Source organism: Salmo trutta, chromosome 12 (genome assembly GCF_901001165.1).
Source record: "Salmo trutta chromosome 12, fSalTru1.1, whole genome shotgun sequence".
Classification (NCBI taxonomy): Eukaryota; Metazoa; Chordata; class Actinopteri; order Salmoniformes; family Salmonidae; genus Salmo; species Salmo trutta.
Window position 1 is genome coordinate 79,175,331 of NC_042968.1, and position 26,253 is coordinate 79,201,583.

Genomic DNA, 26,253 nt, shown 5'->3' on the forward strand with positions numbered 1-26,253 from the left:
TATAGAATCAGCTCGATCCCCTCTTTTTTATATTTCAGTGGTATTGTTAACAAACATGCCCCCATAAAGAAAATTAAGATTAAAAATAGGTTCAGCCCCTGGTTCGACCGTGATCTTGCAGAGTTACTCCACCTCAAGAATTGCATTTGGCGAAAGGATTGGCACACACATACTTAGGTTGACTGGCTCTTGTTCAGGCAAATAAGAAATAAGTGCACTCAGGCTATCTGGAAGGCCAAAGTTAGTTACTTTAAGGAGCAGTTCTCTCTGTGGGTCTAACCCCAAGAACTTCTGAAGAACAGTTAAAGACCTGGAGAATACACCCTCCTCCTCACAGCTGCCCATGTCCCTTAATGTTAATGATGTTGTTATTACTGACATGAAGCACATGGCTGAGCTCTTTAATCACCACTTCATTAAGTCAGGTTTCCTATTTGACACAGCCATGCCTCCCTGCACATCCAACATTTCCTCATCTCCCACCCCTTCTAATGCGCCTATCCCCACTGCTCCGCCCTCTTTTTTCCCCTGCCCCATAACAAAGTTTCTCCCTGCAGGCAGTCACTGAGTCCGAGGTGCTAAAGGAGCTCCTTAAACTTGACCCTAAAAAAACATCTGGGTCAGATGGTTTAGACCCTTTCTTCTTTAAAAGATTGCTGCCCCTATCATCACCAAGCCTATCTCTGACATTTTTAACCTGTCTATCCTTTCTGGGGAGGTTCCCATTGCTTGGAAGGCAGCCACGGTTCGTACCTTATTTAAAGGGGGAGACCAAGCTGATCCTATTTCTATTTTGCCCTGTTTATCAAAAGTGTTGGAAAAACTTGTCAATAATCAACTGACTGGCTTGCTTGATGTCCATAGTATTCTCTCTGGTATGCAATCTGGTTTCCGCTCAGGTTATGGATGTGTCATTGCAACCTGAAAGGTCCTCAATGATGTCATCATTGCCCTTGATTCTAATCAATATTGTGCTGCTATTTTGATTGACTTGGCCAAATCTTTTGATATGGTAGACCATTCCATTCTTGTGGGCCGGCTAAGGAGTATTGGTGTCTCTGAGTGGTCTTTGGCCTGGTTTGCTAACTACCTCTCTCAAAGAGTGCAGTGTATAAAGTCAAGTACTTGGGAGTATGGCTAGACGGTACACTGTCCTTCTCTCAGCACATATCTAGACTTGATTTCCTCTATTGTAATCACTTCTCTTTCAGCCCAGCTGCCAAACTAACCCCGATTCAGATTACCATCCTACCCATGCTAGATTACAGAGACATAATTTGTAGAGGTAAGGAAAGGGCAGGTAAGGGTTCTCTCGAACGGCTAAATGTTCTTTACCATTCGGCCATCAGATTTGCCACCAATGCTCCTTATAGGACATATCACTGCACTCTGTACTCCTCTGTAAACTGGTCATCTCTGTAAACCTGTCGCAAGACCCACTGGTTGATGCTTATTTATAAAACCCTCTTAGGCCTCACTCCCCCTTATCTGAGATATCTACTGCAGCCCTCATCCTCCACATACAACACCTGCTCTGCCAGTCACATTCTGTTAAAAGTCCCCAAAGCACACACATCCCTGGGTCCCTCCTCTTTTCAGGTCGCTGCAGCTAGCAACTGGAACAAGCTGCAACAAACACTGAAACTGGACAGTTTTATCTCAATCTCTTCATTCAAAGACTCAATCATGGACACTCTTACTGACAGTTGTGGCTGCTTTGCGTGATGTATTGTTGTCTCTACCTTCTTGCCCTTTGTGCTGTTGTCTGTGCCCAGTAATGTTAGTACCATGTTTTGTATTGCTACCATGTTGTGTTGCTACCATGTTGTTGTAAGTTGTGTCGCTACCATGCTGCGTTGTTGTCTTTGGTCTCTCTTTATGTAGTGTTGTGTTGTCTCTCTTGCCATGATGTGCGTTTTGTCCTATATTTACATTTATTTTTAATTTTTAATCCCAGCCCCTGTCCCCGCAGGAGGCCTTTTGGTAGGCCTTCATTGTAAAATAAGATTTTTTTCTTAACTGACTTGTCTAGTTAAATAAAAGTTAAATAAATAACATATAAATAAAAGGTTAACATGACCTTTATGAATTATGATGGATGTATGTAGTTCATGTGTTTGTTTTATTACATACTGTTTAAAAATCTAAAAAAGTGATGTTAGTTGATTAAGATTATCTCATAGAACAAAACGTCTCCTACGCCTGTGTTTAACACAGACCTTATTTCCGTCATTTGTAAAATAAAACTACAAAAACGCCATTAATTTCTACACAGGTTTTGTCTAACGAACCATGACTAAGTTAGAGCCTACCAAAAGACGCCATTAATATATATCTCTATAACTGCACAGATACAAAGATGAGTCCTCTATCTATGTCCATTCCCCCATAACTCCTTGCGCGCTTCTATGTTCACAGATGACCAAAATGGCGGATTCGTCGGTGGGTACTCGATAATCCAAAATTGTTATACAATTACAACGTTTATATGTAGATGTGTGCCCTCGACTTTCATTAATATACATTTTCAATATATTTTCTTTCGACAGGTCGATGTTATCGAGGGTTGTCGGCTCCCTGTTCTCCGAAAAAATCAGGAAAACGAAGACGAGTGGCGTGAGTGTTGTCTCTTGGCTACCGCTAGTAGGGTAGCTAGCGCTACGCTAGCTGTATAATAAAACAACTGTCATGGCTGAATGTTTGAAAACACAAGCGACTAGCTACGGCAGATTTAAAACAAATGCGCTGGTTGTGTTTTACGGGGATTTAAAAATGCTTTCTACCTGTGTGTGAACGCTAGCTAGTTCGCTAACTACGTATTTTGATAGCGTGTGAATGCTGAAGTTAGTTAGCTAGCTAACGTTATATTCACATGTTGTGTGCGCTGTTCGTATTTAGAATATAACGTTACCAACGTTAGCTAGATGGAGTACTGGGCTATCTAGCTAGTTTCCTACCGAATGTATAAATTGGGACCGCGAAGATGCTCATTGCTTGGATAGGTATCGATATATGTCATGTCGTGTGATGTTTTTATTTGCAGCCCTGGCTGAAATTCTCAGTGTGAAAGAGATCCCTGGGAGAAAACTCTACTATGTCCACTATATTGACTGTGAGTAGCCTATGCTTCATGTAATTCAGAGTGAATGTGATTGTAATGTTCTGACATTGCCATCAGTGATCTTAACAGTAGAAGCACATGTACCAGTATGTCTAAATGTCAATTTGGAAAACATTTGACTAGATGTATATGTGTTTGTGTCTCTGCTTGTGTTTTAAAGTCAACAAGCGTCTGGATGAGTGGGTTACTCCGGAAAGGCTTGACATGAAGAAGCTCCAGTTCCCTAAGAAGGAGGCTAAAACGCCTACTAAGAACGGGCTTCCGGGTTCACGGCCCAGCTCCCCAGAGAGAGAGGTGGTAAGAGCGGCCGGAACTGGTGCCCAACATCCCCCCAGCCGGCCCCCCCAGCCGCAAGCCCAGCAGAAGTCTCTACCAACCAAGACTTCTATACCCGACTTTCAAGTGCTGCAGCAACAAGTTCAGGTTTGGCAGTAGTGTCTTAAGCCCAGTCCTGGGAATTGTAACCTAGATGTTTTTTTTGTTGTTTTTTTGCAGTTGTGCTTAATACTGACATTTTGGACAGCTATCTTGTTTAAACCTGTCCACTAAAGTACAACCTATTTTGTGAATACCATAATTTGGTATATAGTCTTTTGAAGCTATGATCATTTATTGAAATTAGACAGGTTGAAATTATTTATAGAGCTTTGTTAAATGAAAATGGCACAATTGGTGCCTCATAAATTATTTCAAATATCTTATAAAATGAAACGTCAAGTGGCTTCATTCAAGATTTCTGGTCTTGGCTCTGTGAGGAGACAGAAGGGGAAAAATAAAGCACCAGGGGATGTATTTCTTCTGTTTTATGATATATACATGCATTTACAAATGTTTTAGCCTAAATTTGTTTTTTAAAAACTACGTATTTGTACTCCGATAATGGTTGTGTTGACCTTTATGTTAATTTTTTTAATACACTGGCTTATAAAGTAATTCTCAGGCATGTGCAAACCACATGTTTATTTTAAACTGCTCCAATATATGCTTTCTATGCTTCTATTACAATATTTAATGGATAACATGATTAGTTCAGGTGAAAAACGCAATTCAATGCTTGTGGAGTTGTGTGTGACTGTCAGTTAATCCCCTTCCTCTCTTCTTTTCTGTTCAAATTCAGAGGAAGAGTCTTGATCTCAACCTTCAGACTGCCACAGCTCCTTCCAGAGGCAAAACCCTGCCCACACCGGTACAGCTTCAACTTACCCATTCTACACAGATCCATGATTATCTACTGTTTTGTCCACAAAGTCAGAATGGGTTCATAGCTAAATTTGAATAGCAACAACAACCAAATTTAGACTCACTCCAGCTATTTTTGAACTTGCAGATCTATACATCTAAAATCAAGGAAAAACATCTTGCGAGTAGATCAGTGCTCAGACTGGTTGATCTCCAATGCATTCCTAGTCGATCACCAAACATTTCTGTAAAAAAAAACAACGATCAAGCCTTGTGTTCCTATTTTTAAAAATGTGTTTCGCACTGATTGCATTAGGTACACTTGATTCAGCAGCCCTAGCGAAGGTAGAACTCCATCTACCGGGTAGGTTCAGAGAGAAAATCAAGTGTACCTATAGGCCTACCGCTGGCCAAACAGATAACTCAGATCATGTCTGCACAGTTTCCTCGAGCCATAGTCTAAAAAGAAGCCTCGAACGCACAGCAAAGTTGATAGTGTGAGATTTCAAAACTTTTAAAACCTTGACAAGAGAGAGACCAATACAGCAAAGAGCTGCTGTTTTTGATTAAGTTCTTGTTTAGCACTGTCGATACTTTTATAAGGCATAATGCATGTTCTCCCTACTTCCACTCATGCTACAACCAGCACTGCAGCTGCAATGAATAAGTATAGTAAAGTGTTCAGATAAGCTTGCGTTATTATTAGCGGCTTGTCTTTTTTTTAAATTGTGGAATATTTCACTTTCTCTGGTCATAGGAGTAACAACATTAATTGGTGCATGAGGCAGAAATAATGCAGTGTGACTTGAGTATCGCCATCAGCTGGAAGACCATGTCCCTTTTCTCAGCGGAGGGAGGGAGAGAGGAGGGAAGGTGAGTCAGGTAAGGCAACCTCACCGCTGCTCCCTCCCTCCCATCAGACTGAACATCAGATGCAGGCCATTAGTCCAGTAAAAAAAAAAAGCTAATTATTATGCTCACTCAACTTGTGTTACTTGTGAGACTAAGCTATTTATTACCAGTGTTTAAATTTTAATTTCAAAATGGTCTGGGAAGAACATTGGTTGGGCAAATGAAGCATAGCCAATATGCAGTGGGAAAGGAATTGGGCCTATACTGTTTTTAATTGGTTCATGTTGCATAGGCTTTAAAAAAAATCTGAGTGGTGATCTCGGCTTGCATTTTGACTCAAAGGTTTGTCACCTCTGGAGTATATGATAAATGATATCGTTGACTGGATTTTTTTCCCCCGGCCCTAGAATATGACTGGTAATGTCATGGCTATAACACCTTGGTTATGCCTGTGGTGTGGTTGGCATTTGAAATTCCATCAACATAATCTTAAGAGATTAATTCAATGTCTCTGAATTCTTTTTTTTCTTCTTCATGTCTGCCCATGTTTCGCCTCATACAGAAGAGGAAAGCAGAGTCTGTGTCCCTGGCAACACAAGTGTCCCCGGCAACCCCCGTGCCATCCTTGCCAGGTTTGGCTGAAGCCTCCCAGGTGTCAGTTTACCCTGCTGTGAGGGACACCAACACTTTCAACCTCAAATCCAACGCCCACGATGATCACGAGCAGCTTACCTCACTCACCACGGTACACCAACATTTTATAACTTTGCCCTTCTGTAATGATCAATCTCTAGCCTCCCACTATTACTGTGTGTCTGTTTTGGTTTCTTATCCCCTCTTTTCAAATCTTCCCAGAATGGTACTGCCCGTCGCCCCATGCCCAATCAACCAGGTAGGAAGAGGAAGCAGCCCCCCAACTGTGGGGGAACCGATGAGGTATGGAACACATATCCTCTTTGGGCTGGGGGGAGGTATTTTGATGTCCGGATGAAAAGGGTGCCCAAAGTAAACTGCCTGCTACTCAGGCCCAGAAGCTAGGATATGCATATAATTAGTAGATTTGGATAGAAAACACTCCAAAGTTTCTAAAAACTGTTCAAATAATGTCTGTGAGTATAACAGAACTGAAATGGCAGGCAAAATCCCGAGTACAACCCCCCCCCCCCACACACACACACACACACACACACAAAAAAATTCATCCTACCACTGATTTCAATGGCTGGCACTATTTATAATAAGGCGCAAACCTCCCCGATTGCAGTTCCTAGGGCTTCCACTAGATGTCAACAGTCTTTAGAAAGAGTTTCAGGTAGTTTTTTTGGAAAATGAGGGAGAAGTTGTAGTTTTTGGCTCCCATTTTGGCTGTAGTGTTTCCAATGCCTGTGGAGAGAAGCGCGTTCTTTGTTATTTATCTCCGGTAAAGACAATAACGATTCTGTCTTTATTTGCGTATTAGGGTACCTAAGGTTTGATTATAAACGTTGATTGACTTGTTTGGATAAGTTTATTGGTAACGTTTGGGATTCATTTTGTATGCATTTTGAAGGAGGGAAACCAAGTGGATTATTGACTGAAGCGCGCCAGCTAAACTGAGTTTTTATGGATATAAAGAAGGACTTTATCGAACAAAAGGACCGTTTGTAATGTAACTGGGACCTTTTGGAGTGCCAACAGAAGATCTTCAAAGGTAAGGCATATATTATATCGCTATTTCTGACTTTTGTGTCGCAACTCCCTGGTTGAAAATGATTTGTTTTGCATTTGTATGCGGGGCGCTGTCCTCAGATAATCGCATGGTTTGCTTTCGCCGTAAAGCCTTTTTGAAATCTGACATGGCGGCTGGATTAACAACAAGTTAAGCTTTATTTTGATGTATTACACTTGTGATTTCATGAAAGTAAAATATTTATAGTAATTTAATTTGAATTGGGCGCTCTGCAATTTCACCGGATGTTGTCAAATCGATCCCGCTAAAGGGATTTGATCCCTAAGAAGATATCCAGGTAGGGCTAGGGCCCTTACTACGTTGACAAGTCTGAGCCGGGATACTGGACTAGTGTTGACTCTTACTGTTCTTGACCTATATGTCTATCTTTCATGGTTATATGGTTTCAGTTAGACAGTCATCTGTTTCAGAAGCTGTTGTTTGGCATCAGGACAAGCACATTTTCAACAATTTTACTTGCAGCATTGTAGTGATCGTGTGAGGAAGCAAAATTGGGTTTTACATAATTATCTGTGTGAACAATTATTGTGATTTATTGCCTTCCCCTTTCTGTTTAATGTTAAGATATCCCTCCCCAAATTAACAAGGAATGAAAGAACAGGTCAATATAATATATGAAGAAATCTCCCTGTTCACCTTTAACCATTGAGTTGTCCTGAATTGGTATAATTAGTATAAACGTGAATTATTTTCCGTCCCTCTTAAATCCGTGTCCAAAAGCCCTCTAATCTGCTTGTTTTTCTGCTAGATAATTAAGGTTTTCCAGTATAACAACAGCCCTCGATGTGCCAACGTCTATCTGCCGCCAGGAGAGGTCCGTCTCATTTCCTTCTCATTGCCTGTGTGTCTTTTTGTTTCTGGAATTATTTTAAAGTTTATGGCCTTCGATCAGATCTTTATTTCATATGAGAGCTATTTCTCAGTTTCTGGCTTTGTTTAGCTGTAAAAACTGCCTATTTTTTTTCAGTTATTTCATTTGAATTTATTGGCTTTTGTTTGGACAAGGTTCTAATACAATGCATCAGATATGGAATACTATTGTTCTCTTCCCTTTCCTACTATTTTGTGTCAGGACTCGCAGGACAGCTCCGATGGCATCCCCTCTGCCCCTCGCATGACCGGCAGTCTGGTGTCGGACCGTAGCCATGACGACATTGTCACGCGTATGAAGAACATTGACTGCATTGAACTGGGCCGCCACAGGCTGAAGCCCTGGTACTTCTCTCCCTATCCACAGGAACTGACCACATTGCCTATTCTCTACCTCTGCGAGTTCTGCCTCAAGTACCTCAAGAGCCTTAAGTGTCTGCAGAGGCATCTGGTGAGATGCTACATAAGAATATCTCACTGTAATGTGTGTAATACCATCACAAGAGACAGGGTTGCTGTGCAGTCATGGTATTGTTTGAGCTACAGAAGACCAGGGGTCAACCAACCAGCTAGGCTGAGCTAAGGGATATAGCTACACTGAGTATACAAAACATGAATGTTCTTTCCATGATATAGACTGATCAAGTGAATCCAGGTGAAAGGTATGATCCCTTATTGATGTCACTTGTTAAATCTACTTCAATCAGTGCAGATGAAGGGAAGGAGACAGGTTAAAGATGGATTTTTAAGCATTGACACTATTAAGACATGGATTGTGTATGTGTGCCATTCAGTGGGTGAATGGGCAAGACAAAAAAATTTAAGTGCCTTTGAACGATGTATGGTAGTAGGCCCCAGGCGCACCGGTTTGCGTCAAGAACTGCAACGCTGGTGGGGTTTTCACGCTCAACAGTTTCCTGTGTGTATCAAGAATGGTCCTCCAGCCAACTTGGCACAACTGTGGAAAGCATTGGCGTCAACATGGGCCAGCATCCACTTGGCACCTTGTAGAGTCCATCCCCTGACAAATTGAGGCTCTTCTGAGGGCAAAGGGGGGCACAACTCAACATTAGAAACGTGTTCCTAATGTTTGGTATACTCTGTGTATATGTCCACTAGGGGATTGGATACAGATCCACCATGTTTATGCATGTGATCCCATATTATTCGCCTGCTCTCTCATCTAGACCAAGTGTAATCTTCGGCATCCCCCTGGCAATGAGATCTACCGCAAGGGCACCATCTCCTTTTTTGAAATAGATGGCAGAAAAAACAAAGTGAGTAAAGTCCATGATCCTCCCAGCTGCATGGTCACCCCTCATTATTCTGAGTTTCATTGAGATTCTCGCTTCACAACTCATTTCTCCCATGTTTGCCAGACATACTCTCAGAACCTGTGTTTACTGGCCAAGTGTTTCCTGGACCACAAGACGCTGTACTATGACACAGACCCCTTCCTCTTCTACGTCATGACAGAGTACGACTCCAAGGGCTTCCACATAGTGGGCTACTTCTCCAAGGTACACTGAACTCCCCTTATATCCTGGTATTAGCAGGTAAACATCCGCTGCTCACATCAGCAATAATCCTATGAAATAATTCCTTAGACATGTTGAAAATACATAAGCTTTTTGCAGCTGACTTATCCTTGCTTTCTGTGCGCAGGAGAAAGAGTCGACGGAAGATTACAACGTGGCTTGTATCCTCACCTTACCTCCCTACCAGAGGAGAGGCTACGGCAAATTGCTCATTGAGTTCAGTAAGTGACATAACTGACTTTAAATATTGGATCTCGGTGTAAATGTGTACAACCATTGTACTTCTACCTCTGTGTCAAAATGATCTGTGGGAGTGTTGAAATGTGGCCATTCGGTATGCCGTAACTAAGGGTCTTGTTTCTGTTGGTCTTCAGGTTATGAGCTGTCTAAGGTAGAGGGGAAGACGGGCACACCAGAGAAGCCTCTGTCTGACCTGGGGCTGCTCTCCTACCGCTCCTACTGGTCCCAGACCATCCTGGAGATCCTCATGGACCTCAAGCCTGACAATGGGGAGAGGCCTCAGATCACAATCAAGTATGACTCTGTCCTGTTATTCTCTGATTGTTTTCTTTTATAGCTCAAGTTGCTTCTGTAACCTAATATCACATTGTCTTGTATATTTCCAGTGAGATCAGCGAGATCACCAGTGTGAAGAAAGAGGATGTCATATCTACACTTCAGTACCTAAACCTAATAAACTACTATAAGGTGAGCGATACTAGAGTGCAGGGGACAGCACTTCAGCACTGTACTTTTAGCTGTTAATAAGGGAACAATCTTGATCAGCATATTTGAACCTCTTCTCTCCCTATGGTTTCTCAGGGCCAGTATATTCTGACTCTTTCAGAGGACATAGTGGAGGGGCATGAGAGAGCAATGCAGAAGCGTCATCTGCCCATCGACCCCAAATGCCTTCACTTCACCCCCAAGGACTGGAGCAAGAGGGGCAAGTGGTAGAACCCTGTCTGGTTCTCCTGGCCACACTCTCCCTCTTACCACAGACTTTCCTGAAGCAATCAGGATGGAGAGCACCACAGGTCTCCTCAGAGGGAGCTTCAATAGATTTATATTTTCTTGCCCCTAATCGTCATCGGACCCTTTTTTGTTGAAGATTGAACAAGAACTGTTTATTACCCATGTTTCATCTCACTGTTCTGTCTTTGACACAAGTAGATACATTTTCTTAGTCTCATAGTAGGAATGGTCATAATTTCAGATTGAGGGCTCCTACCCTCGGTTTCTTCACCTTCCTGGCGCACTCTTTTGAAGGCACTCTTGGACTAGAATATGAATATGTCAGAATATGTGCTCATGTTAGTGAAAATCATTCCGTTATTGTTTTGGATGTAATCCTGGATTTTGACTACACGTCCAGTTTCATTGATCCAACACACAATGAGAACTACAGATCTAACTGTGCTTGTAATTGTATATACACTATCCTGTTTTATAAATGATTTTTAAAGTGGTGAAGCATTTCTGTATGTCAAATGTAATGTGCGGGGATGCTCAGTACAGAAAATAAGCCATGTCGAACTGTTACAAGAATGTAAATGTGGATACATGTACAGTTCTGTCCTTTTTTTTTTAACTTGAATGTAAATTAACATGTTTGGCACTGTGTGTGTCATTTAATTTAATTACTATTTACTGTACATTTGTGTATTTGGAACAAGTGATTCATACTTTGTTTTTGTGTTGTTGCTAATATTTAGTTATTTCCCTTTATATTTAAGTGCAAATTCAACACTGATTTGGTTTCTATTTTGTATTATCTGAACAGTGTATGGGTTTGTGAGTGGGGGAATGGGTGATTAAAAGAAAAAGTTCACATTTTTGGCAACACTGAAAGGCTATAAATCTAACAAACATGAGCTTTATATAAAAAAGCCTAAAGAGCTGGATTTACACATATGTAATAAACTAGGACACTTTTACTGTGTTTCATGACTTTAATGAGTTCTCAAAGGATAAAATCTGAGTTGCCATCACTTATCTAGAGAAAGAAATAAGGGTTTCTTTACTAAGTTTGACCCTTGTTATTTCCCCTATTCGTGGTCATTCCCCTGGCTGTCGTCCTCTGTTGCCTGAAAAGGACATCAATACAACGGTTTAGGAGCTGAATCAGAAGCCTTATCCCTTGGCTGTTTACACATTTCCAGGTATCTATGGCTGCAGTTACACAGGAAGCCCAATTCTGATATTTTGCCCAATTAGTTGCAAAAGAGCTGATCTGATTGGTCAAGAGACCAATTTCCTGGTAAAAATATCAGAATTGGGCTGCCTGTGTACCGCAGCCTTAGGCAGCAGACATGAATTTATATGTACAGTTGAAGTCTGAAGTTTACATACACCTTAGCCAAATACATTTAAACTCAGTTTTTCACAATTCCTATCATTTAATCCTAGTAAAAATTCCCTGTCTTAGGTCAGTTAGGATCACCACTTTATTTTAAGAATGTGAAATTTCAGAATAATAGTAGAGAGAATGATTTATTTCATCTTTTATTTCTTTCATCACATTCTCAGTGGGTCAGAAGTTTACATACACTCAATTAGTATTTGGTAGCATTGCCTTTAAATTGTTGAACTTGGGTCAAACGTTTAGGGTAGCCTTCCACAAGCTTCCCACAATAAATTGGGTGAATTTTGGCCCATTCCTCCTGACAGAACTGGTGTAACGGAGTCAGGTTTGTAGGCCTTGCTCGCACACGCTTTTTCAATTCTGCCCACACATTTTCTATAGGAATGAGGTCAGAGCTTTGTGATGGCCACTCTAATACCTTGACTTTGTTCCCATTTTGCCACAACTTTGGAAGTATGCTTGGGGTCATTGTCCATTTGGAAGACCCATTTGCGACCAAGCTTTAACTTCCTGACTGATGTCTTGAGATTTTGCTTCAATATATCCGCATAATTTCCCTTCCTCATGATGCCATCTGTTTTGTGAAGTGCACCAGTCCTTCCTGCAGCAAAGCACCCCCACAACATGATGCTGCCACACCCGTGCTTCATGGTTGGGATGGTGTTCTTCAGCTTGCAAGCCTCCCCCCTTTTCCTCCAAACATAACAATGGTCATTACGGCCAAACAGTTCTATATTTGTTTCATCAGACCAGAGGACATTTCTCCAAAAAGTGTGATCTTTGTCCCCATGTGCAGTTGCAAACCATAGTCTGGCTTTTTTAATGGCGGTTTTGCAGCAGTGGCTTCTTCCTTGCTGAGCGGCCTTTCAGGTTATGTCGATATAGGACTCGTTTTACTGTGGATATAGATACTTTTGTACCTGTTTCCTCTAGCATCTTCACAAGATCCTTTGCTGTTCTGGGATTGATTTGCACTTTTCGCACCAAAGTACGTTCATCTCTAGGAGACGGAACGCGTCTCCTTCCTGAGCGGTATGACGGCTGCATGGTTCCATGGTGTTTATACTTGTGTACTATTGTTTGTACAGATGAACGTGGTACCTTCAGGCGTTTGGAAATTGCTGCCAAGGATGAACCAGACTTGTGGAGGTCTACAATTTCTTTTCTGAGGTCTTGGCTGATTTCTTTTGATTTTCCCATGATGTCAAGCAAAAACGCACTGAGTTTGAAGGTAGGCCTTGAAATACATCCACAGGTACACCTCCAATTGACTCAAATTATGTCAATTAGCCTATCAGAAGCTTCTAAAGCCATGACATTTTCTGGAATTTTCCAAGCTGTTTAAAGGCACAGTCAACTTAGTGTATGTAAACTTCTGACCCACTGGAATTGTGATACAGTGAATTATAAGTGAAATCACCTGTAAACAATTGTTGGAAAAATGACTTGTGTCATGCACAAAGTAGATGTCCTAACCAACTTGCCAAAACTATAGTTCGTAACAAGAAATTTGTGGAGTGGTTGAAAAACGAGTTAATGACTCCAACCTAAGTGTATGTAAACTAACGACTTCAACTGTAAGTAAAATAGAGCTATATTGTACTCCGCTCCAGAAGTTTCTGTCTACAGAGAGAATGTCTACAGAGAGAAATGCTCTCACCTCAAAGAAGGTGTCAATGAGGCGCTCCAGAACACAGCCCTGGGAGCGGAACGTCTGCTGGTTCTGATCTATGGATGCCAGCAGTCTGAGGTAGCTGGTGATCAGCTCTATTTCCCTATGGGCCAGTCATGTTGGGGCTCTTGTTAGAATGCGACTACAGCACATAGACTAGTTTGTAAAATGGCTTGGCAAAACAGGCTTTTCTGTTTGCATTGTGAACCAAATTGACAGCTGTTTTTTCTCCTGTTTCGTGTTAGACATAGTTTCTTACCTCTTTCCATACTTATTTTCACTATAGGTCAATTTGAGGGCCTCTTCATAGAACTCCTCATCGGTCTGTGGTTCAATGGGCTGGGGCTCTACAGACAGGAGGAGAGGAGACTGGTTCAGTCCTGTCTTTCTGCTGCTTATTGTTTGTATTTTGCCTCACCCACAAGTACATGTGGAGCCTTTTGAAAAATGTAGGACCGACCGACCGACCAACCAACCTAACTTCTTCATTGACTGCATCTCGCTCTCATATACATCCTGGAACTAAAGTAGAAAAGAATGCAGTGGTATGTTCAGCAAAATCTACTCCAGTATCTGTCTTTTTTGCCTTATTGTTTGTCATGGTCGGAATACCTTTTGGATCTTTGACGCCATCCGTCTCTTGATTGTCATCTGGAAGTTGTCGACAAGGACAGCAATGAATAGACTATGCAGAGAAAATTACAATGTATAATAAAAAGGGTGTTTGCTCTTGAAGAACATAGTAGGAGTATCAGACATGCATTGTAGTGTCTTAGTTGCAACATTTTCAAGCCTACTCACTTGAGGAAAGTGAAGTATTCCACCACAATGTACAGGACAAGGAAGATGATAATATGAGGTGCACCTGTCATTTATAGAAAGTTAAAGTCTTGACCACAAATAGTTACATGAATGATGACGCCCAACTTCTAGACCATGCATGACACACACACTGTAGTGTTCCCTCCCTCACCGTTGTCTCGGCTGGTAGAGTAGATGAAAGCCCAGTCATCCAGCGTGAGCAGCTGGAACAGAGTGAAAATTGTCCGAAACATGGTGCCAAAGCGATGCGGGTCAGACTCATTGAACATCTCTCGGAAAATGACAGCAAACATGAAGAGGAATGTGAACATGAGGATGATGATGGCCCCCATGGACTGGAGAGACTGGAGACAGGTGGACACGATGGACTGGAGATTTTGGAGAAAGCTGTCAAGTAAAGGATGACATGTTACTGAACCATGATGAAAGATATTAGATGTTGATGTATTAATAAAGGTTATGTACTTGGGGTGTCAGAGTTCATCCATTGAAGTGCTGTCAAAGGAAATCAAACAGAGGGGTGGTCGGTCTGAATAATGAGTTAATGCTGAAAAACCCTCATGCATCCTACCGGATGGTACGCAAGACCCGGAACGCTCGGATGGCCCGGACCCCTTTGAAGAGCTTGAGGATGCGGAAGATTGTGGATGCCTGACCTCCACTGAAGTTCCCTGTAGACTCAATGAGTGGCAGTAGGAAGTCAATGAGACTCATCGTAATGATGAAAAAGTCTGAGACAGGCAGAGAACAGAGGGGAAAAATAGAAATGAGATGAAACAGTGGGAGACTGATCCCAAGCCAATGCAAGCAGCTACCTACCCAGGTCATTCCAGGGGTTTTTGAAGTAGAGTCGACCCCAGACAAGCAATTTCAGCACACATTCCATTAAATAGATTGCCAGAAAAGCAGAATCCAAAGCTGAGAAGAACCACCCTAGCATTGGGAAACAAAACAGATGTCATTAACACACTTCAACCCATGCATGAGCTCTTTATGCAGGAGAATAGAGAACTTACTAAAAGTAGATTTTAAAAAGTTAATGTATTTTCCCTGTTTCTCACACCTCCTCTCACAGTCACACTTTCAAATGTCTGGGCCACCAGGGTCCCTGTGTTGAGCACCACCACAAACAGGATGAACTTGTCAAACATGGGGTCTTCTGTGAAGGCCACAATGATCCTGAACAGCTGATGCATCCAGTCCTGCAGAGCACCCCATGCCCTCAGCCAACCTTTTCTAGAGTTTCGCTGCTCCTGGATCCTCCGCTGCTCATCTGAGAGAAAGAGAGAGAGAGAGAGAGAGAGAGGAGAAGGGGGAGAGATGGAGGGAGGGGTGGATGCACACACCACTGGAGGTTGGTGGCACCTTAACTGGGGAGGATGGGCTCGTGGTAATGACTGGAACGGAATTGGTTGAATGGTTTCAAACACATCAAACATGTTTGACTCTTCTATTTATTCCATTGCAGCCATTACAATGTGTCTGTTCTCCTATAGCTCCTCCCACCAGCCTCCTCTGGCACACACATAATTAAAGTGGCTGTTCTGAGTTGTAACTTTTCCGGAACAGTTTGCCCCTATGACGATAGTCGTCAGTATACCATACTTCACATACCTTTTTGGATGAGCCTCTTCAACATTTCACCATCTAAGGCCGCACATGTTGAGAACACTCGCTTCTTGTGTGGTTGCTTGGCGGCTACAGATGACTTGTGGTGGCTGGTTGAGCCTGCATAATAGATAATGAATGATGATGCTCATAGACATACAAATACACAGAAGTACAGAGATTTGATGACAGTGTGGATTATAAATATTGGATTCTGGAGTCATTCTTCCATGTAAAAGTAAAACTTTGGGTCTTACCCTTTCCAGCCACTGTCTGCCTGTATGATGGTCGATTTTCCATCTTGCACTCCAGGCTAAACACACACACACTGCAGAGAAGAGTACCAGAGAAGTATAATGAAAACATGTAACATCAAACCTGTAATCTCTTATTGTAACAACCTGTAAAGCTACTGGCCACCAAAATGGTCACAGTGGAGAACCTTGAGCACTTTCTGATGGCAGCACAATGATTTATTGTATTGTTAGACTTTGAGGAACTTTAGTTTTCCAAGGGAACATTACTACATGCCATCACTACTTTATCTTCACAACAATTCCCAGTGTCATTAGCTACAAACACTTCTAATTAAGGCATCTGTCAAATATTCATCAATACAAACAAGTCGCTAAGTATTTACCGGATTGTCTCTGGAAAAGAAAAAACTTCGGTTCGGCATGGAGGAATGGTACAGAATGCCACTGGAATACATCTGTGCGTCATAAGGACTTCTTTATTCTCAATGCTTCCTTGACCATTCTATTCCATCCATTCTATTCTACTCTACTGTGCTATTCTTTTTCGCTTTTTCTCTCTCCGCAAGGGTGCGGGATGATAACAGTGTAGCTTACAACAATTGTTTCCATTTGATTTGAGAGGATCTCTTGCGTCAAAAATGAATGAAGGACTCTTCCTTGGCTTGTTATAATAAGCCATTTCAATTTGAACCATTTACATTTATTTTGGAATAGTGGTGAAAAAACAGGGCGTAGCCTACTTGTATTTTGTCCGATTTCTAACACATTTTGAAATAGTAATATGGTTAAATTTTGAAATGTAGGTCGTCATTGTAAATAAGAACGTTCTTAACTGACTTACCTGTATAAATAAAGGTGACACGAATATTTTTTTAAATAGGCTATTCACTACGTTTTATGTAAACAACGATACGTGCATCATTTCGTAAATTTAGGCAAAATTGTTATTCCGGATTTTTTTGGACCCATAAGAATTCGAAAACAACATCCTGTCTGTGGAATTTAAGACTGATAACCGTTATCCTACTTCCGGCAGTCACGGAGTACCCCCAACAGTACACATTTTTGATGTGACCCTGGACACCTAATTCAACATGTCAACTTATCATCAAGCCCTCAATGAGTTGAATCAGGTGAGTTTGTCAGGGGCAACAACCAAAATGTGTGCTGTTGGGAGTACTCGAGGACTGGAGTTGGAAAACAGTCCTACTGCACCCTTCGCCTGAAGTTGGACCTAATGACCACTGTCAAGGTCGATGCGTAAAGTTGGAAAAATGTATTGTCGATAAGGACTATTCTACATCAAATGGGTACATGGAATAGTCCATGTTTTTTAATAGTGTATTTACTCTAAATAAAGAGCATACTTTTAGAATTGGTGTTGGAGATTATATGGTATGTATGGTAAGCAGATGTTACAGAAAATGGATCTAACCTAACAAAAAGTAAAAACACCATGACATATTTTCTATAATAAATACACAATTGCATAGTAGATTTATACTCCCTTTATTATTTTTGGAAGAAGTTGGCATGGTAATATTGTTTCAACGAAAAATATTACATTAATTTGGTCAGAGGTAATTAGAGGCAATGCGAAATTGCTTTTTTGTCATTACGCAAATCGTCACAGTCAAAGGCAACATGATTAATACAAATGTGGGCAGATAAATAAACAAACACATACATTATTAAATAAACAAATAAATAAATATCAAATAAATAATTTATTAGATAGATAGATAAATAAATATAACTTTGTAGAAAACAAAACTAATTTACACAAAACTATAGCCTACTATTCAGGAGAAACATTTCTGATTTCACAACAATTGTTTACAAGAACTCTGTCCAAACATGGAATTCAGTCATAATGCCGAAGCAAACAGTCTGAGGTTATTAAATCGTTTGAGACAAAACGATGACCTGTCTGCTCTCCGTTGGGTGATATTTGTTTATGTGTCTGGTGAGGCCAGAGGAGGAGAATACACTTTCACTACAGAATCGACACGGAAACACCTCTCCTGTCACCTTTGTGATGCGCTCAGTCCCTGCGTATTTGGAGGAGGGCTCGGGTGTTTCTGGGCCGGACTCGAGCAGGTTTCTGTGTTGTTGGTCGGAGACTTTGGCCGAATGAGACTGATTCTGAGGATGACTAGCTGCTTTCCTATTGTGCAAGGCCAAGTGTTTCCTCAGGTACGCTTGTTTTCTGAATTTCTTTGAGCACTGTGGGCAGCTGAACATCATTTCTTCATCAGAGCCCGAGTCTGAGGGTGGCGGGGAGGCTGTTGGTATGTCAGGCCGGCTCTCCTCTCTCTGTGATGAGACTCTCTCCACTTGAAAACCCTTTGGCTTGTGCCAACGTCGGTGGGAGGCCAGGTTAGCGGGACAACTAAAAACTTTGTCACACTCGTCGCAGCGATATTCGACTCGGACGATGCGAGAGCACTTGTGGAAGGCCAAAGTGAGAGGGTCTGCATACCGCTCCTTGCAAAGCTGACAGATGAATTCTCCAAGCGGACTGCTGGTGTTGGAGCGCTGCTTCACCTCATCCTCTGCCTCCTCTGTAATGCGCAGTCCGAGGACGGGAGATGTGGTTACCTCATCCCGGAGGCTGGACCTCTTCTCTTGGTTTTGGGAGCTTGAGGACTTGCGCTTTTTGGAGTTAGTATGGAAAGATTTAGCGTTGGAGGAGGCAGGCCGCTTCACTGCTGCATATTTAGCATTCCCGCACATGGTGTCCAGCCTGGTGGTCATCTCCTGAAGAGACGACGACACTGGGGAACCATCAATGGTGAATCTTCCCAAATTTGCCTCGGGGAAGGTATTTGCTGGAGCAGGAGAAAGAGAGCTTAGCATTTGATGAGCGGCGTCCACGGGTGTGTATTGATATCCCTCGCTGTCAGGCCGGGTCGGGCTGAGTGAAGGCGGACAGTGAGACTCTGGAATTCCACCGAAAATACCCCGGCTGGGAACTCTGATAAAGTTGTGGCACACGGAAGGCAGTGCATGAGCCGGGGCATTCTCGACCAGCGAAGAACAGTTGGCGTCCAGCGCCAAGTCCTCCTCGCGTATCCTGTATGAAACAGGACCAGCCTTTTTAGAACGTTTTATAAGGAAACCCTTTGGCATGGTGACTGTCAGGAAGCACACACGACGCGTTATAAACAACCTCAATAAGATTTTGCTGTTAAAGTCGAGGCCAGGAATTGGAAAGAGGCGTGCGTATTCGTAGTGCGCCCTATTCGCTCTGCGGTACTTGTCCACACTGGCCCTCTGTCGTTTGTCTCGGTCTTTATAAAGGCCCCGAGCGGTCATTATGCGTCAGTTAGGACGCAGATGGCAGCAGTCCAGCCGTCAATAGAAAGGCCCGGCAACATGATCCACCGGGAGTCTCTGAGGAGCACAGCGGCAGATGTCAGCCTCCCCCATTGCGGAGTCCCCCCCAGACCACTTGTCCCGTCCTTGACGGTCCCTAGCCATTATGCAGATTACACAGAGCCACACCACACTTATCCAGCCTTTATCCTCCCATGTCCTCTGAGACTATTCAACACACACGTACCGCAGCCGTCCATCCATTCATCAAAACGCACGATTCAAAAGGAGGGGGAGGGGCGCGAGTCGGGCTTGTGCCAGTTTGGGGGTAAAGAGGCAGAGAGAAGAGGCACAGCACCAGTACATCTATGCAGATCAGTGCTCAATGCGCTGCTCAAATGTACCTTAAACATAGGCGTCCAGGGGCATTCAAACTGTTGAACAATTTCATTTAATTGAATGTGATTTCAACATCAAGAGAATAAAAATCACCAAAAAAGTAACTCCGTATGTGGAGTTATTTTACGTTTTGGAAATGCAGGCCCTGATGTGAAGGGGATACCAATTATTTTATCATCAACGTTTAAATAAATTCTGCTCCCTAGTTGTGGAAAACATTGCATACCGCCAACGTCAAACGTCTCAACTCAACAATAGAAACATTCTGTCATGTCATTGTCAGTGAAATTAACCATTTTCATCACACGTCTACAATATGGCGAACAAAAACACATTAGATATACAGACCCAACCCCCAACTTTACAAAATACATATTATTAGCAGCAAAGCTATCTGAATCAAGGCTGTCTTGTAAAGGGCAACAAAAACGTTTGAAATCAATAAATGGTAAAGGTCACAGACCAAACATCTTCCATAGCCTAACTGTAAAGCCATGAAACATGTGACAGGTTTACCTATAAACTAAATATCAGTGTTTAAAACTTAAACATAAGGCATTTAGATTTGACAATTAATGTTCTCACCTTAAACACAGGTTGTTTAGTATGTAAGATTAAACATGATCGTCGGCTTTTTCCAGTCACATTCCAACCAGGAGAACACCTATATCTCCTGTGTTCAGATTTTAAGCACTAGTGTTTACTTTCCCATCATCCTGCTTAGAGTGCATTGTCACTAGAAATTGATGTGACTTTCCATGCCTTTTATTCAGATCAGTGTTAGGAATCTGTCATCTTACCTACACTGAACAAAAATATAAATGCGGCATTTAAAGTGTTGATAGGACTGGAGAAATGCAACAACTCTCAGATGAATAGACAGAGCTATGGATGCAAGGACTGACCATCCATGATATCAAAACTATTGTTATGAGACTATACAGTGTTTGTTTACATTTACAAAGATAAACTTACATATTGGGTTCTCGTGGAGTGTGACAGTTGAAATATGACCATGAGGCATTTCTAAGTTATATTCTTTAAGAATCAATGGATATACAGTACCAGTCAAAAGTTTGGACACACCTACTCATTCCAGGGTTTTTCTTTATTATTACTATTTTCTATATTGTAGAATAATACTGAAGACATCAAAACTATAAAATAACACATATGGAATCATGTAGTAACCAAAAATGTGTTAAACAAATCAAAATATATTTTATATTTTAAATTCTTCAAAGTAGCCAACCTTTGCCTTGATGACAGCTTTGCACACTCTTGGCATTCTCTCAACCAGCTTCATGAGGCAGTCACCTGGAATGCTTTTCAATTAACAGGTGTGCCTTGTTAAAAGTTAATTTGGGGAATTTCTTTCCTTCTTAAAACTTCTTATGGCTCAAATCCCGTTAAAGGGATCGATTTGACAACATCCGGTGAAATGGCAGAGCGCCAAATTCCCAAAAATTATTAGAAATATTTAACTTTCATACATTCACAAGCGCAACACACCAAATTGAAGCTTAACTTCTTGTTAATCTAGCCATCGTGTCAGATTTCAAAAAGGCTTTACGGAGAAAGCACACCATGCGATTATGTTAGGTCAGTGCCTAGTCACAAAAAAACATACAGCCATTTTCCAGCCAAAGAGAGGAGTCACAAAAAGCAGAAATAGAGATAAAATTAATCACTAACCTTTGATGATCTTCATCAGACGGCACTCATAGGACTTCATGTTACACAATACATGTATGTTTTGTTCGATAAAGTTCATATTTATATCCAAAAATCTCAGTTTACATTGGCGCATTATGTTCAGTAATGTTTTGCCTCCAAAACATCCAGTGATTTTGCAGAGAGCCACATCAATTTACAGAAATATTCATCATAAACGTTGATGACAGATGCAGGTGTTATACATAGGATTAAAGATAAACTTCTCCTTAATGCAACCGCTGTGTCAGATTTCAAAAAAGCTTTTCGGCGAAAGCACACCATGCGATAATCTGAGTACAGCGCTCAGCCACCAAAACAAGCCATACAGATACCCGCCATGTTGTGGAGTCAACAAAAGCCAGAAATAGCATTATAAATATTCACTTACCTTTGATGATCTTCATCGAAATGCACTCCCAGGAATCCCAGTTCCACAATAAATGTTTGTTTTGTTCGATAAAGTTAATCTTTATGTCCAAATACCTCCTTTTTGTTCACGCGTTTAGTTCACTAATCCAAATGCACAAAGCGGGGGCACTAAGTCCAGACGAAAAGTAAAAAAAGTTCCATTGAAGTTCGTAGAAACATGTCAAACGATGTATATAATCAATCTTTAGGATGATTTTATCATAAATGTTCAATAATATTCCAACCGGACAATTCCGTTGTCATTAAAAAGGAAAGGGAACGGAGCTCGCGCTCACGGCTGCGCGCGATAAACAACTCATAGCTTTCAGCTGAGCCACTTACTGTGAGTAGTCTTATTCTCTCCCCTTTCACAATAGAAGCCTGAAACAACTTTCTAAAGACTGTTGACATCTAGTGGAAGCCGTAGGAAGTGCAATCTGACCCAATTTACACTGTATATTGGATAGGTAATCGCTTGAAAAACTACAAACCTCAGATTTCCCACTTCCTGGTTGGATTTTTCTCAGGTTTTCACCTGCCATATGAGTTCTGTTATACTCACATATATCATTCAAACAGTTTTAGAAACTTCAGAGTGTTTTCTATCCACATCTACTAATTATATGCATATTCTAGCTTCTGGGCCTGAGTAGCAGGCAGTTTACTCTGGGCACGCTTTTCATCCAGACGTGAAAATACTGCCCCCTAGCCCAAAGAGGTTAATGCATTTGAGCCAATCAGTTATGTTGTGACAAGGTAGGGGTGGTATACAGAAAATAGCTCTATTTGGTAAAAGACCAAGTCCATATTATGGCAAGAACAGCTCAAATAAGCAAAGAGAAACGACAGTCCATCATTACTTTAAGACATGAAGGTCAGTCAATCCGAGAAATTGCAGTCGCAAAAACCATCAAGAGCTATGATGAAACTAACTCTCAGGAGGACCGGCACAGGTAAGGAAGACCCAGAGTTACCTCTGCTGCAGAGGATAAGTTCATTAAAGTTACCAGCCTCAGAAATTGCAGCCCAAATAAAAGCTTCACAGAGTTCAAGTAACATCTCAACATCAACTGTTCAGAGGAGACTGCATGAATCAGGCCTTCATGGTCGAATTGCTGCAAAGAAACCACTACTAAAGGACACCAATAAGAAGAAGAGACTTGCTTGGGCCAAGAAACACGAGCAATGGACATTAGACCGGTGGAAATCTCTTCCTTTGGTCTGATGAGTCCAAATTTGAGATTTTTGGTTCCAACCGACATGTCATTGTGAGAAGAGTAGGTGAACGGTTGATCTCCGCATATGTGATTCCCACCGTAAAGCATGGAGGAGGAGGTGTGATTGGTGCTTTGCTGGTGACACTGTCAGTGATTTATTTAGAATTTAAGGCACACTTAAACAGCATGGCTACCACAGCATTCTGCAGCGATACGCCATCCCAACTGGTTTGCGCTTAGTGGGTCTATCATTTGTTTTTCAACAGGAAAATGACCCAACACAACTCCAGGCTGTGTAAGGGCTATTTGACCAAGAAGGAGAGTGATGGAGTGCTGCATCAGATGACCTGGCCTCCACAATCATCCAACCTCAATCCAATTGACATTGTTTGGGATGAGATGGACCGCAGAGCGAAGGAAAAGCAGCCAACAAGTGCTCAGCATATGTGGGACCTCCTTCAAGACGTTTGGAAAAGCATTCCTCATGAAGCTGGTTGAGAGAATGCCAAGAGTGTGCAAAGCTGTCATCAAGGCAAAGGTTGGCTACTTTGAATAATCGCAAATATAAAATAAACTCAGCAAAAAAAGAAACATCCCTTTTTCAAGACCCTGTCTTTCAGAGATAATTCGTAAAAATCCAAATAACTTCACAGATCTTCATTGTAAAGGGTTTGACACAGTTTCCCATGCTTGTTCAATGAACCATAAACAATGAATGAACATTCACCTGTGGAACGGTTGTTAAGACACTAACAGTTTACAGACGGTAGGCAATTAAGGTCACAGTTATGAAAACTTAGGACACTAAAGAGACCTTTCGACTGACTCTGAAAAATACCAAAAGAAAGATGCCCAGGGTCCCTACTCATCTGCGTGAACATGCTTTAGGCATGCTGCAAGGAGGCATGAGGACTGCAATGTGGCCAGGGCAATAAATTGCATTGTCCGTACTGTGAGACGCCTAAGGCAGCGCTACAGGGAGACAGGACGGACAGCTGATCGTCCTCGCAGTGGCAGACCACGTGTAACAACACCTGCACAGGATCAGTACATCCGAACATCACACCTGCGGGACAGGTACAGGGTGGCAACAACAACTGCTCGAGTTACACCAGGAACACACAATCCCTCCATCAGTGTTCAGACTGTCCGCAATAGGCTGAGAGAGGCTGGACTGAGGGCTTGTAGGCCTGTTGTAAGGCAGGTCCTCACCAGACATCACCGGCAACAACGTCGCCTATGGGCACAAACCCACCATTGCTGGACCAGACAGGACTGACAAAAAGTACTCTTCACTGAGAAGTCGCGGTTTTGTCGCACCAGGGGTGATGGTCAGATTCGCATTTATCGTCGAAGGAATGAGCATTACACTGAGGCCTGTACTCTGGAGCGGGATTGATTTGGAGGTGGAGGGTCCGTTATTGTCTGGGGCGGAGTGTCACAGCGTCATTGCAGGCAATCTCAACGCTGTGCGTTACAGGGAAGACATCCTCCTCCCTCATGTGGTACCCTTCCTGCAGGCTCATCCTGACATGACCCTCCAGCATGACAATGCCACCAGCCATACTGCTCGTTCTGTGCGTGATTTCCTGAAAGACAGGATTGTCAGTGTTCTTCCATGGCCAGCGAAGAGCCCAGTTCTCAATCCCATTGAGCACATCTGTGACCTGTTGGATCGGAGGGTGAGGGCTATAGCCATTCCCCTCAAAAATGTCCGGGAACTTGCAGGTCCCTTGGTGGAAGAGTGGGGTAACATCGCACAGCAAGTACTGGCAAATCTGGTGCAGTCCATGAGGAGGTGATGCACTGCAGTACCTAATGCAGCTGGTGGCCACACCAGATACTGACTGTTACTTTTGATTTTGATGCCCCCTTTGTTCAGGGACACATTATTCCATTTCTGTTAGTCACATGTCTGTGGAACTTGTTCAGTTTATGTCTCAGTTGTTGAATTTTATGTTCATACAAATATTTACACATGTTAAGTTTGCTGAAAATAAACGCAGTTGACAGTGAGAGGACGTTTCTTTTTTTGCTGAGTTGATATATATATGCAGTTGAAGTCGGAAGTTTACATACACTTAGGTTGGAGTCATTAAAACTCGTTTTTCAACCACTCCACAAATTTATTGTTAACAAACTCTAGTTTTGGAAAGTCGGTTAGAACATCTACTTTGTGCATGACACAAGTAATTTTTCCAATAATTGTTTACAAACAGATTATTTCACTTATTATTCACTGTATCACAATTCCAGTGGGTCAGAAGTTTACATACACTAAGTTGACTGTGCCTTTAAACAGCTTGGAAAATTCCAGAAAATGATGTCATGGCTTTAGAAGCTTCTGATAGGCTAATTTGTCACGTCCTGACCAGTAAAGGGCCTATTTGTTATTGTAGTTTGGTCAGGACGTGGCAGAGGTTATTTGTTGTACATGTTTTTGGTTATGTGTTTATATAGAGGGTTATTTTGTCACGACGCCAGGACAGCGGAGTCAATCACCACCTTCCGGAGACACCTGAAACCCCACCTCTTTAAGGAATACCTAGGATAGGATAAAGTAATCCTTCTAACCCCCCCCCCTTAAAAGATTTAGATGCACTATTGTAAAGTGGTTGTTCCACTGGATATCATAAGGTGAATGCACCAATTTGTAAGTCGCTCTGGATAAGAGCGTCTGCTAAATGACTTAAATGTAAATGTTAAATGTAGAGTGTTTCTGGGTTTAGTGGTGTATCTATGTAGAAAGGGTATTTGATTTAAGTGGTTCGGGTTTATTAGATATGTATTTATGTAAGATGGGGTGTTTGATTTATGTGTTCCGGGTTGTTGGGTATGTTCTTGTATTGTATTTCTAGGGGGCTGGTCTAGTGTTGTATTTCTGTGTTGGCCTGGTGTGGCTCTCAATCAGGAACAGCTGTACATCGTTGTTGCTGATTGAGAGTCATACTTAGGTCGCCTGTTTTCACCTGTTAGTTTGTGGGAGATTGTGCTTGTTTAGCTGTTTGCCTGACGAGACTGTCAAGTTCGTTTGTGTTTTGTATACGTTCATTGTGTTTTCCTTCTTCACCAAATAAAAAGAAGATGAGTATATATTTTCCCATTGCGTCTTGGTCTTTACCCTACGACACCCGTGACATAATTTGAGTCAATTGGAGGTGTACCTGTGGATGTATTTCAAG

At 42.0% G+C, this 26,253-nt stretch overlaps 2 protein-coding genes and 1 pseudogene across 5 annotated transcripts in view; 1 reads left to right on the forward strand and 2 right to left on the reverse strand.

Moving 5' to 3' along the window:
• The first annotated feature begins 2,360 nt into the window (after positions 1–2,360).
• LOC115204311 (histone acetyltransferase KAT5) lies at positions 2,361–11,134 on the forward strand. The gene is made up of 15 exons (XM_029769775.1): positions 2,361–2,442; positions 2,550–2,616; positions 3,044–3,112; positions 3,282–3,544; positions 4,239–4,307; positions 5,715–5,897; positions 6,008–6,088; positions 7,630–7,695; positions 7,954–8,202; positions 8,939–9,028; positions 9,131–9,271; positions 9,417–9,510; positions 9,664–9,823; positions 9,916–9,997; positions 10,112–11,134. Exons 1-15 carry the CDS (start codon positions 2,419–2,421, stop codon positions 10,244–10,246), a joined length of 1,773 nt encoding a protein of 590 aa, XP_029625635.1. The 5' UTR covers positions 2,361–2,418; the 3' UTR covers positions 10,247–11,134.
• Positions 11,135–11,227: 93 nt separating this feature from the next.
• LOC115204312 (cation channel sperm-associated protein 1) overlaps positions 11,228–26,253 on the reverse strand; it is a 48,672-nt gene continuing 33,646 nt past the window's right edge. For 2 of the 4 annotated variants that reach the window (XM_029769777.1, XM_029769776.1), the window contains exons 4-15: positions 16,014–16,084; positions 15,763–15,876; positions 15,212–15,421; positions 14,968–15,081; positions 14,720–14,879; positions 14,300–14,535; positions 14,128–14,191; positions 13,939–14,011; positions 13,803–13,848; positions 13,586–13,673; positions 13,315–13,429; positions 11,228–11,376 (exon numbers count right to left, since the gene is read on the reverse strand). In XM_029769777.1, coding sequence (XP_029625637.1) covers positions 11,338–11,376; positions 13,315–13,429; positions 13,586–13,673; positions 13,803–13,848; positions 13,939–14,011; positions 14,128–14,191; positions 14,300–14,535; positions 14,720–14,879; positions 14,968–15,081; positions 15,212–15,421; positions 15,763–15,876; positions 16,014–16,084 — 1,330 coding nt within the window. In that variant the 3' untranslated portion in view covers positions 11,228–11,337. Of the gene's footprint in view, positions 11,377–13,314; positions 13,430–13,585; positions 13,674–13,802; positions 13,849–13,938; positions 14,012–14,127; positions 14,192–14,299; positions 14,536–14,719; positions 14,880–14,967; positions 15,082–15,211; positions 15,422–15,762; positions 15,877–16,013; positions 16,085–16,854; positions 17,057–26,253 lie in introns of those variants that run through there. The other 2 variants (XM_029769779.1, XM_029769778.1) reach the window with 2 other exon arrangements.
• Positions 17,813–19,245, reverse strand: LOC115204314 (insulinoma-associated protein 1a pseudogene; annotated as a pseudogene).